Source organism: Piliocolobus tephrosceles, chromosome 12 (genome assembly GCF_002776525.5).
Source record: "Piliocolobus tephrosceles isolate RC106 chromosome 12, ASM277652v3, whole genome shotgun sequence".
Lineage (NCBI taxonomy): Eukaryota > Metazoa > Chordata > Mammalia > Primates > Cercopithecidae > Piliocolobus > Piliocolobus tephrosceles.
In genome coordinates, this window is record NC_045445.1 from 52,681,968 (window position 1) to 52,704,552 (window position 22,585).

Below are 22,585 nucleotides of genomic sequence, written 5' to 3' on the forward strand. Positions count from 1 at the left end.
TTGCATCCCCAACCAAAGGGGAAGAGGAGGTGATGAAAGGTGTAGAGCTGTTTATACATATAACTATAACTGCCTACCAAACTATCTTTGAAAAATTCTAGCCTCCAAATTTTCAGGGAGATTGATGTGAGTAATAACTCCATCTCCCACATGTCGTGGCCGAGCTCTCATCAATTAAATTCTATTTTTTTTTTTTTATTTGAGATGGAGTTTTGCTCTGTCACCCAGGCTGGAGTACAGTGGCGTGATCTTGGCTCACTGCAACCTCTGCTTGCTGGATTCAAGTGATTCTCCTGCCTCAGCCTCCCGAGCAGCTGGGATTACAGGCACCTGCCACTATACCCAGTTAATTTTTGTATTTTTAGTAGAGATGGGGTTTTCCCATGTTAGCCAGTTTAGTCTTGAACTCCTGACCTCAGGTGATCCGCCTGCCTCGGCCTCCCAAAGTGCTGGGATTACAGGCGTGAGCCACCTCGCCCAGCCTCAGGCAGTTTTTGATCAAGGGGAACTTTAGAATGGTGGTGCTTGTCCAAGAGGGTGATGCTCCTGCTCGGTCAATTTTAATACATGTTATTTCTGAGAGCGAATGTTGTAACCTCTCAGCTATCTTTTCCTTGCACCAAAATGAGAATGTTTGACAAATTCCTAGGGATTTCACTTTGCTGTGATTTGGTTGGCTAATAACAAAATTAAGTTAAAGGTTATCTTGGTTCCAGCTCTTATTTGAGTTAACAATATTCCTTATCATCTACGACATATCCACTTACTGACTTTCTGGTTGAAGGGTCTAACCTTTCCTATAATATGGGGTATTTATTTCCCCTCTTACAAATATAATGATTTCACTTTTATAGAAGAACATGCTTTGCCAGATTAAATAAATATAAAGGGGTTAATGGCTAAATAGTTACATTTTAGCTTCTTTAATCTCTTTTCTCTCTCTACCCATCAGGGTTTTACCTCCTTGAATGACAGGCCTGCTTTAAATGAATTTGCCTGGATGCTCAAAATAGGTGGGGGTGAGGGAGGAAATGCCTTCTCTCTTTCAGCAGACAAGATGGAATTCAGTTTAATTAATCAAATATTAATATTTATTGAGCTCGTATTGGACACCTGACTCTGTGCTAGGCACAACACAGAAGGCCAAAATGAGAAGCGATAAAGGAGCAGAAGGGCTTGGGAAGGCAAAGAAAGGGGAAGAGGAGGTGATAAAAGGCGTAGAGCTGTCTATCCATATAAGAGGGGATAATAGATGAGAAAGGGAAAATAAAGCCAAAGGTAAATTCTCTGGCCTGGTCTCACTTTATAGCCTTGCATGGGCCTAGAAAGCTGAAGCAGTGGTATGAGCTCAGATTTTGTTTATGAGCCGTGACAGCAGTTAGGATAGTGGCAATTTGAGTCAAACATTTACATCCTCAAGGGTTTAGGATGGAAGTGAAATCTCTCTTTAAAAAACAAGAAATATATATGCGTGCGTGTGTGTGTGTGTGTGTGTGTGTTGTGGAGGCCACAGCCATTGGCCCCCTGAAGGTTCACTAAAATATCACTGATACGAGCTTGATTCATAGGAGAAAAGGCATACAAATTCATTTAACATGTACACATGGGAGCCTTCATCATGGAGACCCAACCTCCCAATAATTAACAGAAGGTTATATATCATCTTGAAATTACAGAAAGAGGCTGGGCGGTGGCTCATGCCTGTAATCCCAGCACTTTGGGTAGCCGAGGCGGGCAGATCACGAGGTCAAGAGATCGAGACCATCCTGGCCAACATGGTGAAACCCTGGCTCTACTAAAAATACAAAAATTAGCTGGGCATGGTGGTGCGTGCCTGTAGTACAGCTAGTAGGGAGGCTGAGGCAGGAGAATCGCTTGAACCCGGGAGATGGAGGTTGCGGTGAGCCGAGATCGCACCATTGCACTCTAGCCTTGGTAACAAGAGCAAAGCTCCGTCTCAAAAAAAACTGAAAAATAAAAAGTAAGTGGCAGATCTGGGCTTTGAATTCTATTCTGACTGACTCAATGTTTGCTACTATTTGAAGTATTGGGCCTTGTTTAATTTACTACTGTACTCACTAAGGCTAACGCATTGCCTTACACATAATAGGCATGTTGTGCTTTGAATAAATATTAATAAATGAAATGTTGACTACAAAGTGTTTTCCACTTAAGCACAATTATTATTAAGCATAAAAGTTAACTATCATTAAATGTACGTTCACTTTTGTTTTTTGAAACAGAGTTTCACTCTTTTTGCCCAGGCTGGAGTGCAGTGGTGTGATCTCTGCTCACTGCAACCTCCACCTCCTGGGTTCAAATGACTCTCCTGTCTCAGCCTCCCAAGTAGCTGGGATTACAGGTGTGCACCACCATACCCAGCTAATTTTTGTATTTTTAGTAGAGACGGGGTTTCACCATGTTAGTCAGGCTGGTCTCGAACTCCTGACCTCAGCTGATCCTTCCTCCTCGGCCTCCCAAAGTGCTGTGATTACAGGTGTGAGCCACAGTGCCCAGCCTGGTAGGTTCACTTTGCTGTAAATTTTACTCTATTAAAACAACAATATTTTACAGCACACAGATGTGTGTATACCTCAAGTTTTCTTACTCATGTGGCTGGGCTACTGAATGTAGTCCAGGAGGTAGGGAATCAACCAAAAAGAGACATCTGTCTTCTTTTTGAGTTCTGTAGTTGAAGAAAAAAATTATTTCTGAAGGTTTAGGATTTAATAGTCTTGAGTGGGATCCAGTGAAGAAACTATAAAGTATTTTTCTGATGCAGTGTAAAATAGAGAATGAATGCCTGAAAAACCCCAGGGCTCAGAATAGGTCTGACTTTTACCAAAGCATGCCATTTCAGGAAACCACCCTGCTCCTCATTTCCCAATCTTCCAACCTATTATGGATCTGATGTCTGCAATTCTACCATCAGAAAAGTATTCCTTGAGTTGGAAGACTTAAACTGCAAGCACCCCAGGGATGGGTAACGCAGTTAACACTGTAGTCTGAGTTTCTTCGTGAGTCTCTTATGTAGATCCACCAATGGGACAGTGAGAAAAGAGCAGGTGGTGGGCGGGGCCGCGGGGAGGGGAGGAGAAGAGAACTTAAAGGAAGGCGGCGGGTATTAGGGCTATGAGTGCTTTTAAGGAAGGTCTCCATAGAAGGTTCCCCCAGCAAAGTAGGGAGGGGCACTCCCCGAGAGGAGTCGAGGTGCTGGGGCCTGCTGCCTCGCCGACGCTGGGAGGAGCCCCGCGTCCCGCCGCGCTTGCCAAGGGTTGGCTGCGCTTGCGGCGGGAGTAGAGGCGCCTTGCGCACCAGGAAGTGACTGTTTCCCCGCCGCAGCAAACCAGGCCATCCGGTGGCCTTTTAGTTTGCCGCCGCGGGTTTGTAAGAGGATTTATTGGTTACGAAGTAAGGTAAGGTGGATAAATAGCCCGGAAAACCTGATTTAACCCTTGTGTTACAGAAAACTCCCTACTATGCCAAACTGTCCGCGGGGCGGGGAATGGAGGAGGCAGACGGGGCTGGGGACGGGACCCGACGGTGACTGCGCAAGGTCGTGTCCAGCCTAGCGTGGGCCTGTGCCCTAACTCCTCCCACTCCCTTACTTTACGTCCTTCCGGGGCCCTGCAGTCCGGCCAAATTTAGTGGTATCCTTTCCTAGCGTCTCCTCTTTGTTAACCCTTCCTACAGACACAGTGGGCAGAACTTGCCTAAAGAAGAAGGGAATGGAAGGGCTAGTGGAGTCTTGTTGGGGAGACAAGGACCTAACTGCCTGTGGGCTGCAGTCGGGATACAGCAGAGAACCCATTTGCTTATTTGGTTTAGCAAGGAATAGTGTTTGGGGCCGGTCCAACTGAAGGAAGGGTGAGCAGAGTGCAAGCAGGACCCTTGTCGGTGGGTGAACATTTTGCTCCAGAAGGGTTCCTTGGCCCTGCGCAGGTCAGACCTACCACATAGTCTCTTTGATTTGAACCTCTCGGAGCACAGGAGAGTTAGCCTGCCTTCCTATCTGGGCTACTCTGGACTCCATGGCTCTTCCTGATCAATTCCTGAGGCAGGTATAGAACAGTCGAGCACAACGGCTCACACACCTTTTTTTTCTTTTGCTAAGGAAAAAACGCCCAAGCATTTATTTATTGTTTTTATTTTTTATTTTTTTGAGACGGAGTCTAGCTCTGTCGCCCAGGCTGGAGTGCAGTGGCGCGATCTCAGCTCCCTGCAACCTCTGCCTCCCAGGTTCAAGTGATTCTCCTGCCTCAGCCTCCGGAGTAGCTGGGATTACGGCGCCCGCCACCACGCCCAGCTAATTTTTGTATTTTTAGTAGAGACTGGGTTTCACTGTGTTGGTCAGGCTGGTCTCGAGCTCCTGACCTCGTGATCCACCGCCTCGGCCTCCCAAAGTGCTGGGATTATAAGCGTGAGCCACGACACCTGGCTTCCAAGCGTTTATTTATTGTATTTTTTACTTTTTTGAGATGGAGTTTCACTCTTGTTGCCCAGGCTGGAGTGCAATGTTGGGATCTCGCCTCACTGCAACCTCTGCCTCCCAGGTTCAAGCAATTCTCCTGCCTCAGCCTCCCGAGTAGCTGGGATTACAGGCGTGTGCCACCGCACCTGGCTAATTTTGTATTTTTAGTAGAGACAGGGTTTCTCCGTGTTGGTCAGTCTGGTCTCGAACTCCTGAGCTCAGGTGATCCGTCCTCCTCGGCCTCCCAAAGTGCTGGGATTACAGGCGTGAGCCACTGCACCCGGCCCCAAGAATTTATTTAAAACAGGACAAGATATAAAAAGGAAATAGTCTCTTCTGTGAACAAATGCCTCCCCTGACATTAAGAAACAAAGAAACAGAACTCACTTTGACTGGTATGAGTGTGCTGCCTTGAAAAAGAAATTTCACCACAGAAGTTACTAAATATGACAGGCTTTTACCTAGAATGATGGCTGCTTGGCACCTTGAAATAATAAGGTCCTGTTTTAGACCATACTTGATAATTTGGAAGAGACCTAGATGGACAAGGACCCTCCTGCTGGGGTATAGGGCAAATGAACTACAGTCATGGCGGAGTCACCAGTCAGAGGACCCACACACTCACAAAAAAGTCTAAATGTCGTTGGGGTGGGAATAGCTGTCTTCAAATTCCTCAGCTCCCTTGTCCCTCCTCTGCAAATCCTCAATTGGGCCTGCAGTTTCCTTCCTCCTGACTTTCCCGCTGACTGGAGGGACAGGACCCCTCTCCTAGATCAGCTCTACTCCCTTCCCCTGTAGTCTGGGCTTCAAGGCCTCTGGTCTCCTTAGACCCACCAAGTCATTCTTTGTGTCTCTTGCCTCTTCATTCATTTCCTTTCTCTGGCTTTTGCCATTCTCCATATCAAACAGGTACATTCTCTCATAGCCCACACACTTTTTTTTTTTTTTTTTTTGAGAAGGAGTCTCTGTTGCTCAGGCTGGAGTGCAGTGGCATGATCTCGGTTCACTTTAACCTCTGCCTCCCAGGTTCAAGCAATTCTCCTGCCTCAGCCATCTGAGTAGCTCGGATTACAGGCATGTGCCACCACACCTGGCTAATTTTGTATATTTTTGGTGGAGACGGGGTTTCACCATGTTGGCCAGGCTGGTCTCGAACTCTTAATCTCAAGTGATCTGCCCGCCTCGGCCCCCCAAAGTGCTGGTATTACAGGCGTGAGCCACCCTGGCTTTTTTTTTTTAGACAAGGTCTCCCTCCCAGGCTGGAGTGCAGTGGCACAGTCATAGCTCACTGCAGCCTTAAACTGCTGGACTTAAGTGATCCTTCTGCCTCAGCCTCCTAAGTAGCTAGGACCACAGGTGTGTGCCACCACACGTGGCTAATTTTTAAAATTTTTTGTAGAGACCAGATCTCGCTGTGTTGCCCAGACTGATCTCAAACTCCTAGCCTTAAGCAATCCTCCTGCCTTGGTCTCCCAAAGTACTGGGAGTTATGGTTGTAAGCCACTGCACCCGGCTGCCACACACTTTTGATTGCATTAACAGGTAGTCCAACATAGGCCATAACCTCACTACACTCCAGCAGGCACTCATGTAGAGGGTCAGAAAACTTACGTGTGTATGTGTGTATGTTGTTTTTGAAATTTCCCACATAACTGTACTCATCCTTACAGCACTTGCATGCATTATTACATCTTGTCAGTTTTGCAGGTTGGAGATGTTGAGGCATGAAGAAACCAAGTGATATGCTTTGAATCAGAGCCTAAGGAAGGGCAGTGACACATATTGAGCACTGGCTGTCTTAAGCACAGTCCTGAACATGTCATATATATGAACGCTTTTAATTCTCACCAAAACCGTAAAGATAGGTGTTCTTAGTCCTATTTGTATAGATAGTGACACTGAGATTCATAGTGTGTAAGTAGTAATATCTTGCCTAAAACCGCGTAGCCAGTGAGAAGTAGAGCTGGGATTAGAACGTGGCTCCAGCTGAATGCGGTGGCCCATGCCTGTAATGCCAGCACTTTGGGAGGCCGAGGCAGATGGATCACTTGAGGTCAGGAGTTTGAGACCAGGGTGGCCAACATGATGAAAACCCGTCTCTACTAAAAATACAAAAATTAGCTGGGTGCAGTGGGGGGTGCCTCTAATCCCAGCTACTTGGGAGGCTGAGGCAGGAGGATGGCTTGACACAGGAAGTGGAGGTTGCAGTGAGCCAAGAATGTGCCACTGCACTCCAGCCTGGGCGACAAAGTAAGACTCTTCCTTTTTTTTTTTTTTTTTTTGAAACAACATGGCTCCAAAGCCCGTGTTCTTAACTGTACTGTCTTGTTGCCTCTTGATGTGGGGGTGTTGAGTGGAGGGTGCTATCATTAACACCTGAACTCTGGGCCAGCTTAAATATATTCTGTAAAAAGTTTGAAATCCCCCCAAATGTCATATGCTATGACAGTCACTTTCTTTAGTACTTTGTAATCATACAAAATGGTGTATGGGCTAAATATTGCAGCACCTATGTCGTCATCCTCTAGGTTACTTATTGATCATGGAATGTTAATTTAGCAATAATTTGTGTGTGTGTGTGTGTGTGTGTATGTATAAATATAAAATTCTGAATTAGGCTATGACTTAACATTGGGATGAAATCCAAGGTAGAGCTTAAGGGCAAAATACACATTTCACAGCAGGTTAATAGGATGTCAGGCTAAGTCCATTCAAGTGTCCTAAGTACTTAAAATAGGTGCTTATGGCTAGGCATGGTGGCTCATGCCTATAATTCCAGCACTTTGGGAGGCCGAGACAGGAGGATTGGTTGAGTCCAGGAGTTTGAGACCAGCCTGGAAAACATAGTGAGACCCCATCTCATTTTTTTTTTTAAGATGGAGTCTCGCTCTGCTGCCCAGTTTTGCTTTGTTGCAGTCTTGGCCCATTGCAATCTCTGCCTCCCAGGTTCAAGCAATTCTCTTGCCTCAGCCTCCTGAGTAGCTGGGATTACAGGTGCCTGCCACCACACCTGGCTAATTTTAGTATTTTTAGTAGAGATGGGGTTTCGCCATGTTGGCTAGGCTGGTCTCGAACTCCTGACCTCAGGTGATCTGCCTACCTCGGCCTCTCAAATTGCTGGGATTACAGGTGTGAGACACCATGCCCGGCCCACCCCATCTCATTTTTAAAACAAACAAAAACCAGGTGCTTTCACAGCAATGTAGACATATCGTAGAGTCCTGTGTTTGCAAAGGGAAGCCCTCTACTTGTGTTCTCAGTGTCACCCATGTTAACTCTTCCAGCTTTTGTCTCATAGTTACTCCCATTGTTCCTTCTCCCACTCCCCTCTTTCAGTGTTGCCACCTCTACTCAGTTAAATACTGTCTTTAAACACATCATGACAGTTACTATTAATGCTTACTGAAGAGATTTTGCCAGGTGTTGGACTCTGCTCAGAGGTTCACAAACATACCTGTCTGATCTTCTGCTAAGTACTTTTTTTTTTTTTTTTTTTTTTTCCGAGACAGGGTCTTGCTTTGTCACCCAGGCTGGAGCATGATCATGGCTGCCTGGGCGCAAGTGGTCCTACCACCTCAGCCTCCCGAGTAGCTTGGACTACAGGCGCATGCCACCATGCCTGGCTAATATTTTAATTTTTGTAGAGAATGGGGTCTCCCTGTGTTGTCCAGGCTGGTCTCAAACTCCTGGGCTCAAGTAGTCCTCCTGTCTTGGCCTCCCAAAGTGCTGGGATTATAGGCGTGAGCCACACTGTACCTGGCCTAAGTACTTTTTTTTTTTTTTTTTTTTTTGAGATGGAGTTTCACTCTTGTTGCCCAGGCTGGAGTGCAGTGGCTTGATCTCGGCTCACCGCAACCTCTGCCTCCCAGGTTCAAGCGATTCTCCTGCCTCAGCCTCCTGAGTAGCTGGGATTACAGGCAGGCACTACCACATCTGGCTAATTTTGTATTTTTAGTAGAGACAGGGTTTCTCTATGTTGGTCAGGCTGGTCTCGAACTCCTGACCTCAGGTGATCCACCTGCTTTGGCCTCCCAAAGTGCTGGGATTATAGGTGTGAGCCACTGTGCCCAGTGGCCTAGGTACTTTTTATTAATTATCTTCTTGTAACTCCTACAACCACTATATAAGGTAGATACCATTGTCTCCATTTTACAAGTGAAAAAAAGGAATGTCAGAGAGAATGATTAACTTGGCAACGGCCACCTAGGTAGTGAGTGGTGGGGCCAGTGGACCACCCAGGACAGGTCTGGCTATCTGACTCTAGGATCTGCACTCCTAAAATCTCAAAGCCTTCATTTGTCCCCACTGCCTGCCACTTCCCATTGCCTTCTTTCCCTTCTTTCTTTTGTCCCAGACATAATGGATGTGATACTGCCTTCCTCAGAGGTATCTGCCTTGGCCTCCAGGCTCTCTTGACTCTCCTTTTGAGACACCAGCATCTCTTCTTGCTCTCCAAATATTACCTTTCTCCCAGATACAGTCATTGGCCTTTTGCTCTTGCCTTTACTCAAAGTATTTTTTAAAAAAATTTTTATTTTGCTTTATTTATTTATTTATTTATTTAATTTTTTTGAGATAGGGTCTCTCTATCTCGCCTAGGCTAGAGTGCAGTGGTATGATCTCAGCTCACTGCAACCTCCACCTCCCGGGTTGAAGCGATTCTTGTGCCTCAGCCTCCCGAGTAGCTGGGACTACAGGTACACGCCACCATGCCCAGCTAATTTTTGTATTTTTGGTAGAGATGGGGGTTTCACCATATTGGCCAGGCTGGTCTCGAACTCCTGACCTCGTGATCCACCTGCCTTGGCCTCCCAAAGTGTTGGGATTACAGGCATGAGCCACTGTACCCAGTCCTAATTTTTGTATTTTTAGTGGAGACGGAGTTTCACCATGTTGGCTAGGCTGGTCTGGAACTCCTGACCTTGTGATCTGCCCACCCTGGCCTCCCAAAGTGTTGGGATTGTAGGCACGAGCCACCGTATTTGGCCTCAAAGCCCTTTTTGATCTTACAGCTTGTGTTATAGACACTCAGTGAAATCTGTAGCCCTGCCATCTCTCTCGATCTCTCTACTTGTCCTACTGCTTCTCTACTTGCTTGTTAGACATTTCCATTTGGATATTTCCCTACCATTCTAAACACAATATGTCTCAAACGTGAACTTCCTTTTTGTTTTTGTTTTTGTTTTTGAGACGGAGTCTCGCTCTGTCACCCAGGCTGGAGTGCAGTGGCACGATCTTGGCTCACTGCAACCTCTGCCTCCTAGGTTCAAGCGACTCTCCTGCCTCAGCCTCCTGAGTAGCTGGGACAATAGGTGCCTGCCGCCATGCCCGGCTAATTATTGTATTTTTAGTAGAGACGGGGTTTCACCATATTGGCCAGGCTGGTCTCGAACTCCTAACCTTGTGATCCGCCCGTCTCGGCCTCCCAAAGTGTTGAGATTACAGGAGTGAGCTACTGCACCTGGCCGAACTTGCTTTTTATTAGCTTCCTTGTTTCATCTTTAATTCTCTACACAAGGCCTGCATCATCTCACTGTTACCTTCACAATAAAGTCCATGTTTTTATTCAGGCATGAACATTCTTTCAAATCTCACTTTGACTTAACTTTTCAGCCTGTTGCCTCTATTCCTTAAAATGAACTACTATTTTAGTCAGGCTGGTCTCCCTGCTGTCCTTCAAACATGTAATTCATCTCTCTGCCATCCTTTAAGACTCAGTTTCTGGCTGGATGTGGCAGCTCACACCTGCAATCCCAGCACTTTGGGAGGCCTAGGTGGGAGGATCACTTAAGCCCAGGAATTTGAGGCCAGTCTGGGCAACATAGCAAGACCTTGTCTCTACTATGTTTGTTTGTTTGTTATTTATTTGAGACGGAGTTTCACTCTGACGCCCAGGCTGGAGTGCAGTGGCATGATTTTGGCTCACTGCAACCTCTGCCTCCCGGGTTCAAGTGATTCTCCTGCCTCAGCCTCCTTAGTACCTGGGACTACAGGCGTGCGCAACCATTGCCGGCTAATTTTTGTATTTTTAGTAGAGGCGGGGTTTTACCATGTGGGCCAGGATGGTCTCGAACTCCTGAACTAGTGATCTGCCCGCCCTGGCCTCCCAAAGTGTTGGGATTACAGGAGTGAGCCACTGTGCCCAGCCTTATTTATTTATTTTTTTGAGACAGAGTTTCTGCTTTTGTTGCCCAGGCTGGAGTGCAATGGTGCAATCTCGGCTCACTGCATCCTCTGCCCCCCAGGTTCAGGCAGTTCTTCTGCCTCAGCCTCCCAAGTAGCTGGGATCGCAGGCATGCACGACCACACCCAGCTAAGTTTGTATTTTTAGTGGAGACAGGGTTTTGCCATGTTGGCCAGGCTGGTCTCGAACTTCTGACCTCAGGTGATCCACCTGCCTCGGCCTCCCTAACTGCTGGGATTACAGGCATGAGCCACTGCTCCTGGCTGTCTCTACTATAAATTAAAAGAATGGTGTGATAGTGCACACCTGTAGTCTCAGCTACTCATGTGGCTCAGGTGGAAGGATTGCTTGCGCCTAAAAAGTCAAGGCTGCAGTGAGCCATGATCATGCCACTGCACCCCAGCCTGGGCGACAGAATGAGACTGCCTTAACAAAAAAAAAAAAAAAAAAAAAAAGACTCAGCACCATGCCTGCCTGCTCTGGGAAGCCTTTTCTGAGCACTCATCAGGAAACAAGCATACTGTGTTATTTCCTAATGTCTTTTCCTGTGTCAGCATTTAATCTCCTTAATTAGATTGTAACCTTTGTAACCCCTCTGGTGTCTAGTGTGGCATGATGTCTTGCACATAGTAAGCACTTACTAAATATTAGCTGCTTGATTGGCTGTTGGTTAGGAAGTTGGAATAGGGAAAGAGATTTGTCATAGAAATATATCCAGAGATTTGAACTCTTTCCTGGAGAACAGAGACTATGTTTTCCCCCATCTCTTTATTTTGGGAACCAAAACATACCTTGCATGCAGTAATTCAGTTCTGCTCAACAGGCTTGCTTTTACTGTCTGCTGTGTGCCAGCATTCTGCTAGGCGCTTGAGTTCCATAAAGGTTTATAAATGGATGAATGGGTTTGGTAGTTGTGCTTCCATTTCCCAACCTCTGTATATGTACCTTTCATGCAGGTGGATTTCAGTGTGTTCTTTGGATGGCAGGCCTTAAGAGTCCCAATGCACAGCCTCAGATACTTCATCTCCATGGTGGGTCTCTTCTCCAAATCAGGACTGCTTCCCTGGTATGCCAGAAATCCACCAGGATGGTCACAGCTCTTTCTGGGCACAGTATGTAAGGGAGATTTCACCCATGTGATAGCCACAAAGTGTCAGAAAGGACAAAAAAGTCAGAAGAAACCAAGTCATCTTGGACCACTAGATGGTTCCTGGCAGGAAAGGTAAAGGCCAGGCTGATGTCCTCTCTCCTTAGCAAGTCTCAATCTGTGCATCTACTGAAATTCTGTATTCCTAATGTAACTAATGTAGCATTACAAGGATTTGTGGGGCCACCTGAGGTAGGATACCCAGGGCAAATTTGAGGACGTCTGAAGAATATTGGTGGAAATGCTTTGGGGTTGCAGAAACCGTTCCCTTTGTCTTTGAGTGTGTTTTTATCAGAAAGAAGATACTAATCTGGGACCTTGTCTTTAGTAAGTCCAGGACAGGTTTGCTAAAAACCAGGAACCCAGAATGATATTAGATGGATTAGAGATGAGTAGTCCCATTGCAGCCATATAAGCACAAATATACCTCATTTATGCAACAAATGTGTTTTCTAAATCAAATTATATTTTAAAAGCATTAGGAAGATAAGCTATTTAAAGAAACCCAACAGTGAAGCCTTTTGTAATATGATTAATTACCTCCTGATAAATCTGGATTTTTCTTTTATTAGGTTTGCTCCATCTGTTCTGCTTTGTTAAGTAGACAACATCAAAATGGGCTGTTCTCCCAGACTCCATCTCCCTAGAGGGCATGAGAGTTAGGTCTTCTGAAAGTACTTATGAATAGTAGGTGCTCAGTACATATTTATATAATTAGAGAATTGCCTGAATTATTTTATTCCAGGCTGGCTGATGTTGTTACACCACTCTGGAGGTTGAGCTATGAAGAACAGCTCAAGGTAGGTGACCAGCCTAAGTCTTTACCCCTCCTTTCCAGGAGAATGGTGCTAGACTCGTAGGAGGCTTGACTGGGCAGTTATTTATTTATTTATTTTTAATTTTAAGTTTTTTTGAGATGGAGGCTTGTGCTGTCGCCCAGGCTGGAGTTCAGTGGTGCAATCTCGGCTCACTACAACCTCCACCCCCCCGGGTTCAAGCAATTCTCCTGCCTTGGCCTTCTGAGTAGCTGAGATTACAAGCATGCGCCACCATGCCCAGCTAATTTCTGTATTTTTAGTAGAGATGGGGTTTCACCATGTTGGCCAGGCTGGTCTTGAATTCCTGACCTCAGGTGATCTGCCTGCCTCAGCCTCCCAAAGTGCTGGGATTACAGGCGTGAGCCACCGCGCCAGGCCTTGACTGGGCAGTTCTGTGCAGAAGCCCAAGCAGCTCCTTAAACTCATTATGCTATTGACTCCAAAATTGGAACTTTAGGCCAATTATATCTTCCTCACTCTAGACCCATAGATCCAAATGTGTGTTTCCTCTCTTGCGTTTTTGTTATACTTATAGCTCTGTGTATGTGAGTAGTAGTGCTCTTGCTGTTTCACATGTAGCTGTGCTTTCCAACATGGTAGCCGGTAGCCATATGTGGCAATTTAAATTTGAGTACAGTCAGTTCTACTGCTTAATTCTAAATAAGCTCTACTGCTTATTTAGAAAAGAGAAATTTATTCTAACTAATTGACATATTAGGGAAAATTTGAGTATAATGCAAATTTCATGTTTACTTAGAAGTAATTTTGTCCATAAGAAACGCTGGATGGAAGGAGACCGTACTCAGCTGAACCGAGCTATTTAAGAACATATAAAATGAATGCATGCACATACCTCAAACATCTACCGGCTCCCTCAGTTCCCCCAGTGTGTTTGTTATAAGCCATACCCATCCACATCTGGTGTTAGAACTTTCCATCTGACTCACATAGCCCTCTTTTTATGACTTCATGATAACTCCAAATTGCAATTCTTTTTTTTTTTTTTTTTGAGGTAGAGTCTGGCTCTGTTGCCCAGGCTGGAGTACAGTGGCGTGATCTCAGCTCACTGCAACCTCTGCCTCCCGGGTTCAAGTGATTCTCCTGCCTCAGCCTCCCCAGTAGCTGGGACTACAGGCACATGCCACCATGCCAGGCTAATTTTTATATTTTTAGTAGAGACAAGGTTTCACCATGTTGGTCAGGATGGTCTTGAACTCCCGACCTCAGGTGATCTGTCTGCCTCGGCCTCCCCAAGTGCTGGGATTACAGTCGTGAGTCACTGCGCCTGGCCCAAGCTGCAGTTCTTCTGATACCCACTTCCATAAGCAAACTTGGCCATTGTCAGGGTAAAGTGTTATCCTTATTGTAGTATTCATGTTTCTTTCTTTTCTTTTTTTTTTTTTTTTTTTTTGAGACAGTGTCTCACTCTGTTGCCTGGCTGGAATGCAGAAGTGTGATTACAGCTCACTGCAACCTCTGCCTCCAGGGCTCAAGGGATCCTCTCACCTCAGCCTCCCTAGTAGCTGGGACTATAGGCGTGTACCACCATGCCTGGTTAATTTTTTGTATTTTTTGTAGAGACAAGGTTTTGCCATGTTGCACAGGCTGGTCTCGAACTCCTGGATGCAAGCGATCCACCTGCTTCAGACTCCCAAAATGTTGGGATTATAAGCATGAGCCACCGTGCCTAGGTTACTATTCATATTTCTTAACTACTTGCCATGTACAAAACAGTGTTGCTGTTTTTATTAGGTTCTTAATCTTTTCTGTGGGTGTTACTGATGAAGTTTTGGAATGTTGTATGCCTAATCCTGTTTTTCCCATGAGCCTTGAGATCTTTTTGTGAGTGATTTTGCATAGTGTGGTATAGGAACACTTATGTCATGTTATAGCAGTGCTGACTCTTAAGTTAATTAAAATTAAGATAAAAAATTTAGGTCCAGGTGCGGTGGCTCACGCCTGTAATCCCAGCACTTTGGAAGGCTGAGGCGGGCAGATCAACAGGTCAGGAGATCTGAGACCATCCTGGCTAACACGGTGAAACCCATCTCTACTAAAAATACAAGAAAAATTAGCCAGGCGTGGTGGCACGCTCCTGTAATCCCAGCTACGCAGGGAGCTGAGGCAGGAGAATCACTTGAACCCGGGAGGCAGAGGTTGCAGGTGAGCGGAGATCACACCACTGCACTCCAGCCTGGGCGACAGAGTGAGACTCCATCTCACAAAAAAAAAAAAAGAAAAGAAAAAAAAATTTAGGCTGGGCATGGTGGCTCACCCCTGTAATCCTAGCACTTTGGGAGGCTGAGGCAGGCAGATCACTTAAGCCCAGGAGTTTGAGACCAGCCTGGGTAACATAACGAAACCCCATCTCTACTAAAAATACAAAAAATTAGTCAGGTATGGTGGCGTGTGCCTGTAGTCTCAGCTACTTGGGAGACTGAAGTGGGAGGATCACCTGAGCTTGGGAAATCAAGGCTGCAGTGAGCCAAGATTTCATTACTGAACTCCAGATTGGGTGATGGGAGTGAGACCCTCTCTCTAAAAAAAAAAAAAATTAAAAAAAAATTTAGTTCTTCATTCCTACTGACCACATTTCAAGTGTTCAGTAACCACATATGGCTATAGTGGCTACTGTATATGTAGAACACAGTGCAAACAGAACATTTCCATTGTGGAAAGCTCTACTGGACAGAACTGACATATACCTTGAGTGTTCAGTCTGAAAGGGCAGATAAAATGATGGGCTTACACAAGAGCTCATTCTTGACCTTTCCTCATTACCTTTTTAGGTCTGTTTTTGTTCCTTCATTCTGGATTCCTCATCTGTTGAGACCATGAGTCAAGAATTTGTGGAACACTCTTCTTTTGTACTGTTTGTTTTCCATTCTTTGCAGTGAAGTCACAAAAGTATTTCATTTCTTTCTTTCTTTTTTTTTTTTTTTGAGACAGAGTTTCGCTCTTGTTGGCCAGGCTGGAGCAGTGCAATGGTGCGATCTCGGCTCACCACAACCTCCACCTCCCAGGTTCAAGTGAATCTCCTGCCTCAGCCTCCCGAGTAGCTGGGATTACAGGCATGCGCCACCATGCCGCTCTAATTTTTATATTTTTAGTAGAGACGGGGTTTCTCTGTGTTGGTCAGGCTGGTCTTGAACTCCTAACCTCAGGTGATCCGCCCGCCTCAGCCTCCCAAAGTGCTGGGATTACAGGCGTGAGCCACCACGCCCAGCCAGTATTTCGTTTCATTGCTTGTATTCTTTTGCAGGTGAAATTTGAAGCTCAGAAGAAAATTTTACAAAGACTAGAGTCTTACATCCAAATGCTCAATGGAGTCAATGTGACAACGGCTACACCCAAATCTGAGAGCCTCCCTTGTCTTCTCCATCCTATTATACCCTCTGTAAGCCCCCACCTCCCTATTCCTTATCTATTAAATCCCCTTAATGCTAATAACATCAGCTAATATTTACTGGATACTTGCTGGGGACCAGGCCCTATGCTAAATGATTATCATGTATCACTGTCACATTTTACTGTTTATAATAACCTGGAAGGATAGATACTACCATTTTATAGATGAAGACCTTGAGGCCCAGAGAGATTGAGTAATTTGCCCAGGACACACATCTAGAAAGGGCCAGAGCTGAGATTCACGCTCAGGTCTATCTGATAGAGAGCCCATTGTATCAACCACTCCACTATTACCTCCCTAGAAAGGTTCCAAACTTTGGAAACCTTTCTCCCTGCCACCCCCACGCAATTTGCCCATGTAACATTGGAAACCTTTCTAATGTGCCCTCAGAGGAGTGGAGTTTCATTTATGGCAGGGGTTAGCAGACTACAGCTCTTAGGCCAATGTTGTCTTGCTGCCTGATTTTGTAAATAAAGTTTTATTGGAACACAGCCAAGCTCACTTGTTTATGTATTGTCTATGGCTGCTTTTGCACTGCGATGGCAGAGTTGAGTAGTTGCAACAGGGACCACATGGCCTGCAAAGCCTACATTATTTACTCTTTGGCTCTTGACATAAGTAGTTTGTTGACTCCCGCTTTTTGGCAAGATTGGAACTCCCCTTCTTGACTGTCTTGATCTTCTTAACCACAGACTTTCACATATACCGTACCTTCCAAGCAAACTTTATTTGTCCTCATCCAGAGAACATTCCTGCTTTCCCTTTATTGTTATCCTCCTTGGTTTCATTTGACCTCTTGTCACCCTCCTCTCCAGCCTGTCATCAATGGTTACCGAAATAAGTCCACCTTCTCTGTGAACCGAGGTCCAGATGGCAATCCAAAGACTGTGGGGTACTACCTGGGAACTTGGAGAGGTCAGTTGAAGGTTGTGCAAACCAAAGACTGAAGAGGAATGAAAGGGCGCAGAGAAGTGTCAGTAGAAGTTGAAGATATGGTGGCTTTAAAGAAGAAGATTAAATTGGAAGTCTTTGATGCAGAACGTGATCACGAGGTTGATTGTGGATACTTCTAATGGGTAGTCATTGTAACACAGTGATAGAAAACGCAACCCTCGCCCTTTCTTCCTCTAAAAGCCATATGCCTGATACCTAGTAAACACTTAGTAAATGCTGGCATTGTTGCTGCTGCTGTCTCATCATCATTGTTGTCGTCATCATTTTATGCTGCTTTCTGCAGTGGGAGCAATCTCTTTGTTAGAGTTGTCTTCCTATTTCACATCCCCATATCTCTGAAAATTATTTCTGTGGTAAATCTACCTTAAAAGAATTGGTAGGGGAGCTGTGTATCAGTGAGGGGAATCACAGTGGCATATTTCTGAGACTTAATTTCAGTTATCCATTCCCAGATTCCATTCCTGAGCTTTCTTTTTTTTTTCTTTTCTTTTTTTTTGAGATGGAGTCTCACACTGTCACCCAGGCTGGAGGGCAGTGGCGTGATCTCGGCTCACTGCAACCTCCGCCTCCCAGGTTCAAGTGATTCTCCTGTCTCAGCCTCCGAGTAGCTGGGATTACAGGCATGCACCACCACACCCAGCTAATTTTTGTATTTTTAGTAGAGACGGTTTAGTTTTGCTATGTTGGCCAGGCTGGTCTCGAACTCCTGACCTCAGGTGATCCACCTGCCTCAACCTCCCCAAGTGCTGGGATTACAGGCATGAGCCACTGTGCTTGGCCCATTCCTGAGCTTTCTGTTTGCCCATTTTCAATAAATCCACTTGAAATACCATCATTTGATGTTAGTCACACTGTTTAATATCGGTATGTCTTAAACTACTGTTCGTTAGGGCATGGACTTGGCTTTTTTCCATCCTGTGTGCTGAATTAAATGACTATGTGATGTCAGTGTTCTATTATTCAGTAATAGAAAAATGAAACCCATTATATTTTATTTCCCTCTTAAAATCTGAACAGAAAACAGACGTTGTCATATAGCGCATATGTGGCATGAGAGAAAATATTGAGGAGTAGCTTCATAAAGAATTAGCTGCTTAATGGCTAGACCAGGAAATAATTAGGTTTTCTCTTCAAAGTGGCAATGAGGTTGTATTTGCTTTTTCATATCTACATATGCCACTTTGACGATGGAAATTTGAGTTACCAGGCATTTTCTTTTAAATAATCTTTAAGAATAAAACCATGTAAATTCTTTTTCTTTCCATAGATGGGAACATTGTCTGCGTGCAGTCTAATCATCTGAAAAACATCCCTGAGAAACACAGTCAAGTGGCACAGGTAAAATGGAACAAGAGCTGGTTGAGGATGACCTGGGGCATTGTGGTCTGCAACAGCAACATCATGACATTTTGATAATAGAGCCAATTCTAGTGCTAGAGGGAAGGAGGGGCTCTGTACTGAAAGCATACCTTGTAACTGTGGAGAGAACATTGCGAGGTTTTCATTTCAGGGAGAGTGGAGAGGGGAAGAGAGAACTGTGTCCATTATTGTAAATGTCAGGCATCCAAGGACATTTTCATAGTAGGGATGTATTAGGAAGAAGTGCTAATGAGGGCACTATAGCAAGTGTCAGGTGTCTGAAGTATTTGGAAGGCTAGTGTTTTCAGCAGAACAGAATTGAGGAATATGAGGTGAAGTGGTGATAAGATAGTACATCATGAGCTCGGCCTCTGAGACATTTCTTTACTTCTTTCTTTCTTTCGTTTTTTCGTTCTTTCATTCGTTCTTTTGTTCGTTCTTTTGTTTGTTCTTTCTTTCGTTCTTAGATGAGGTCTTGCCATGTTGTGCAGGCTGGTCTCGAACTCCTGGCCTCAAGCAATTCTGCCACCTTCTGTATCCCAGAGTGTACTGGGATTATAGGCGTGAGCTACCGTGCGTGACCTCTGAGACACCTTTTTTTTTTTTTGGGCCGTTCCATTCTGTCGCCCAGGCTGGAGTGCAGAGGCACGATCTTGGCTCACTGCAACCTCCACCTCCCGGGTTCAAGCAATTCTCATGCCTCAGCCTCCCAAGTAGCTGGGACTACAGGCCCATGCCACCACACCCAGCTAATTTTTGTATTTTTAGTAGAGATGGGTTTTCACTATGTTGGCCAGTCTGGTCTTGAACTCCTGACCTCAAGTGATCCACCCGCCTTGGCCTCCCAAAGTGCTGGGATTACAGGTGTGAGCCACCACGCCTGGCTTCTTTCTAGTTCTTTATGTCAAATTACTGTGTCCCTTGAAATAATTCCACTCTTTGTAGTTAAGCCACTAACTGGATACTTGATACACAGGTTCTGTTTTTTCCATTTTGCTTTCAAATTTTACAGATTTTTCTACATTTAAATTTTGTTTTATACTTTAAAAAAATATTTACATGGTTCCAAACTCAAGTCTACAAAATAAAGGTATATTCAGAGAGAGGTCTAGCTTTTACCTCTGACCCCTCTACTCAGTTCCCTCCCTCCCATGGGTAACAATTTTTTTTTTTTTTTTTTGCTGATTTCAGAAAATGTAGGCGGGGCATGGTGGCTCATGCCTGTAATCCCAGCGCTTTGGGAGGTTAAGGCAGGTGAATCACTTGAGATCAGGAGTTCGAGACCAGCCTGGCCAACATGGCTAAACCCCATCTCTACTAAAAGTACAAAAGTTAGCCGAACGTAGTGGCGCACTCCTATAGTCCTAGCTACTTAGGAAGCTGAGGTATGAGAATCACTTGAACCTGGGAGGCAGAGGTTGCAGTGAGCCAAGATCGCACCACTGCACTCCAGCCTGGGTGACAGAGCGAGACCATGTCTCAAAAAAAGAAAGAAAGAAAGAAAAAGAAATGTAGGCCAGACACGGTGGCTCACGCCTTTAATCTCAGCACTTTGGGAGACTGAGGCAGGCAGATCACCTGAGGTCGGGAGTTCGAGACCAACCTGACCAACATGGAGAAATCCTGTGTCTACTAAAAATACAAAATTAGCCGGACGTGGTGGCGCATGCCTGTAATCCCAGCTACTTGGGAGCTTGAGGCAGGAGAATTGCTTGAACGCGGGAAGCAGAGGTTGTGGTGAGCCAAGATCATGCCATTGTACTCCAGCCTGGGCAACAAGAGTGAAACTGTCTCCAAAAAAAAAAAAAAAAAAAAAAGGAAAAAGAAAATGTTAATAGATATTTGTATCTTCCCCCCTTTCATAGTTAAAAGGCAGCTTACTATAGACATTGTTCTATATCTTGATTTTTTTCACAGAATAATATACTTGACTTTTTTATAGTTGCGTAGTCCATTTTATATCTTTTTGTTTTTATTGGCATGAATAATTACCTCATTTTTCCATTTGCTTTATTTCTTCTCTTTCTTTCTTTCTTTCTTTCTTACTTTTTTGTATACAAAGTCTCGCTCTGTTTCCCTGGCTGTAGTGCAGTAGCGAGATCTTGGAGCACTGCAGCCTCCACCTCCCAGCTTCCAGTGATTCTCCTGCCTCAGTCTCCTGGGTAGCTGGGATTACAGGCACACGCCACCATGCCCGGCCCATTTTTGTATTTTTAGTAGAGACGAGGTTTCACCATGTTAGCCAGGCTGGTCTCGAACTTCTGACCTCAGGTGATCCACCTGCCTCACCCTCCCAAAGTGCTGGGATTACAGGTGTGAGCTACCACACCCAGCCTGCTTCATTTTCTGTAAGCCGATTGCTAATTTCTTTCTTTTTTTTTTGAGATGGAGTTTTGCTCTTGTTGCCCAGGCTGGATTACAGTGGCGTGGTCTTGGCTCACTGCAGTCTCTGCCTCCTGGGTTCAAGTAATTCTCCTGCCTCAGCCTCCCAAGTAGCTGGGATTATAGGGGCCCACCACCACTCCCAGCTAATTTTTGTAATTTTAGTAGAGACGGGGTTTCACCATGTTGGCCAGGCTGGTCTTGAACTACTGACCTCAGATGATTCATCCACCTCGTCCTCCCAAAGTGTTGGGATTACAGGTGTGAGCCACCGTGCCTGGCCTCCAATTTCTTTCCAAATGCTTTATAAGATCTGTCAGATATTCATCAATATTTTCCATATGCTCCAAAGCTTCAGTTGAAGTTTTTCCCTGAAGACCTTTTTCCTGAAGTCTGCCATCCTAGGCCCAACCTGTCTTCTGCATGGCTGTTATCCTGGGGCTTCTTTTGCTGGTCTCTAGTCTTTTTTTTTTTTTTTGAGACGGAGTTTCAGTCTTTTTGCCCAAGCTGGAGTATAATGGTGCGGTCTTGGCTCACTGCAACCTCCACCTCCCGGGTTCAAGCGATTCTCCTGTCTCAGCCCCTCGAGTAGCTGGGATTATAGGCACCAGCCACCACGCCCAGCTAATTTTTTTTCACAAAAAGAATTTTATTTATTTATTTTTTTATTTTTTTGAGATGGAGTCTCGCTCTGTTGCCCAGGCTGGAGTGCAGTGGTGCAATCTGAGCTCACTACTACCTCCACCTCCCGGGCTCAAGCAATTCTCCTGCCTCAGCCTCCCGAGTAGCTGGAATTACAGGCATGTGCCACCACGCCCAGCTGATGTTTTGTATTTTTGGTAGAGGGGTTTCACCGTGTTAGCCAGGATGGTCTCGATCTCCCGACCTCGTGATCCACCCACCTTGGCCTCCCAAAATGCTGGGATTACAGGTGTGAACCACTGCACCCAGCCCCTCTCCCTGATTTTTTTTTTTTTTTTTTTTGAGAGGGGTGTCACTCTGTTGCCCAGGCTGGAGTGTAATGGTGTGATCTCATCTCACTGCAACCTCTGCCTCCTGTGTTCGAGTGATTCTCCTGCCTCAGCCTCCCGAGTAGCTCAGATTACAGGTGCCTGCCACCACACCTGGCTAATTTTTGTATTTTTAGTCGAGATGGGATTTCACCAGGTTGGCATGACTGGTCTTGAACTCCTGACCTCAAACGATCTACCTACCTTGGCCTCCCAAAGTGCTGGGATTATAGGTGCCCTCAGCCCCCTCTCCTTCATTTTCTATGTGCTCACTATTCTTCCTATTAGATTTGGGGACCTTATGGATTGCTTCTGTCATCTTCTGCTCATTTCCCTCTCCTGTTTTTCACCTCTTTGCCTTTTTGTTCTTTTTGTAAAATTTTATTGACTTACATACCAACAGCTTTATTGAATTTGTCTCTATCATTGTGTGTTTAATTTTCAAAAGGTTTTTCTTGTTCTCTAATTGCTCCTTTTGTATAACATTCTGTTCTTCTGTTCTTTTTTAGTAACGTAACATTAACTTATTTTTCTATTTGCCTTTTTTTTTTTTCTGTGACAGTTTTGCTCCTGTTGCCCAGGCTGGAGTGCAATGGTGTGATCTTGGCTCACTGCAACTTCCGCCTCCCGAGTTTAAGCAATTCTCCTGCCTCAGCCTCCCAAGTAGCTGAGATTACAGGCATGTGCCACCACGCCTGGCTAATTTTTGTGTTTTTAATAGAGATGGGGTTTTGCCATGTTGGCCAGGCTAGGCTTAAACTGCTGACCTCAGGTTATCTGCCCACGTTGGCCTCCCAAAGTGCTAGCATTACAGGCGTAAGCCACCGTGCCCGGCCTCTGTTTGCTTTTTT

At 45.2% G+C, this 22,585-nt stretch overlaps 1 protein-coding gene across 4 annotated transcripts in view; it reads left to right on the forward strand.

Moving 5' to 3' along the window:
* The first annotated feature begins 3,086 nt into the window (after positions 1 to 3,086).
* TRMT2B (tRNA methyltransferase 2 homolog B) overlaps positions 3,087 to 22,585 on the forward strand; it is a 109,646-nt gene continuing 90,147 nt past the window's right edge. Inside the window, exons 1-6 of one of the 4 annotated variants that reach the window (XM_023202866.1) lie at positions 3,087 to 3,416; positions 11,612 to 11,877; positions 12,548 to 12,602; positions 15,883 to 16,017; positions 16,845 to 16,944; positions 18,251 to 18,321. In XM_023202866.1, the coding sequence (XP_023058634.1) occupies positions 11,657 to 11,877; positions 12,548 to 12,602; positions 15,883 to 16,017; positions 16,845 to 16,944; positions 18,251 to 18,321 (582 nt within the window). In that variant the 5' untranslated portion in view covers positions 3,087 to 3,416; positions 11,612 to 11,656. The remainder of the gene's footprint in view (positions 3,417 to 11,611; positions 11,878 to 12,547; positions 12,603 to 15,882; positions 16,018 to 16,844; positions 16,945 to 18,250; positions 18,322 to 22,585) is intronic. The other 3 variants (XR_002729755.3, XM_023202868.1, XM_023202869.1) reach the window with 3 other exon arrangements.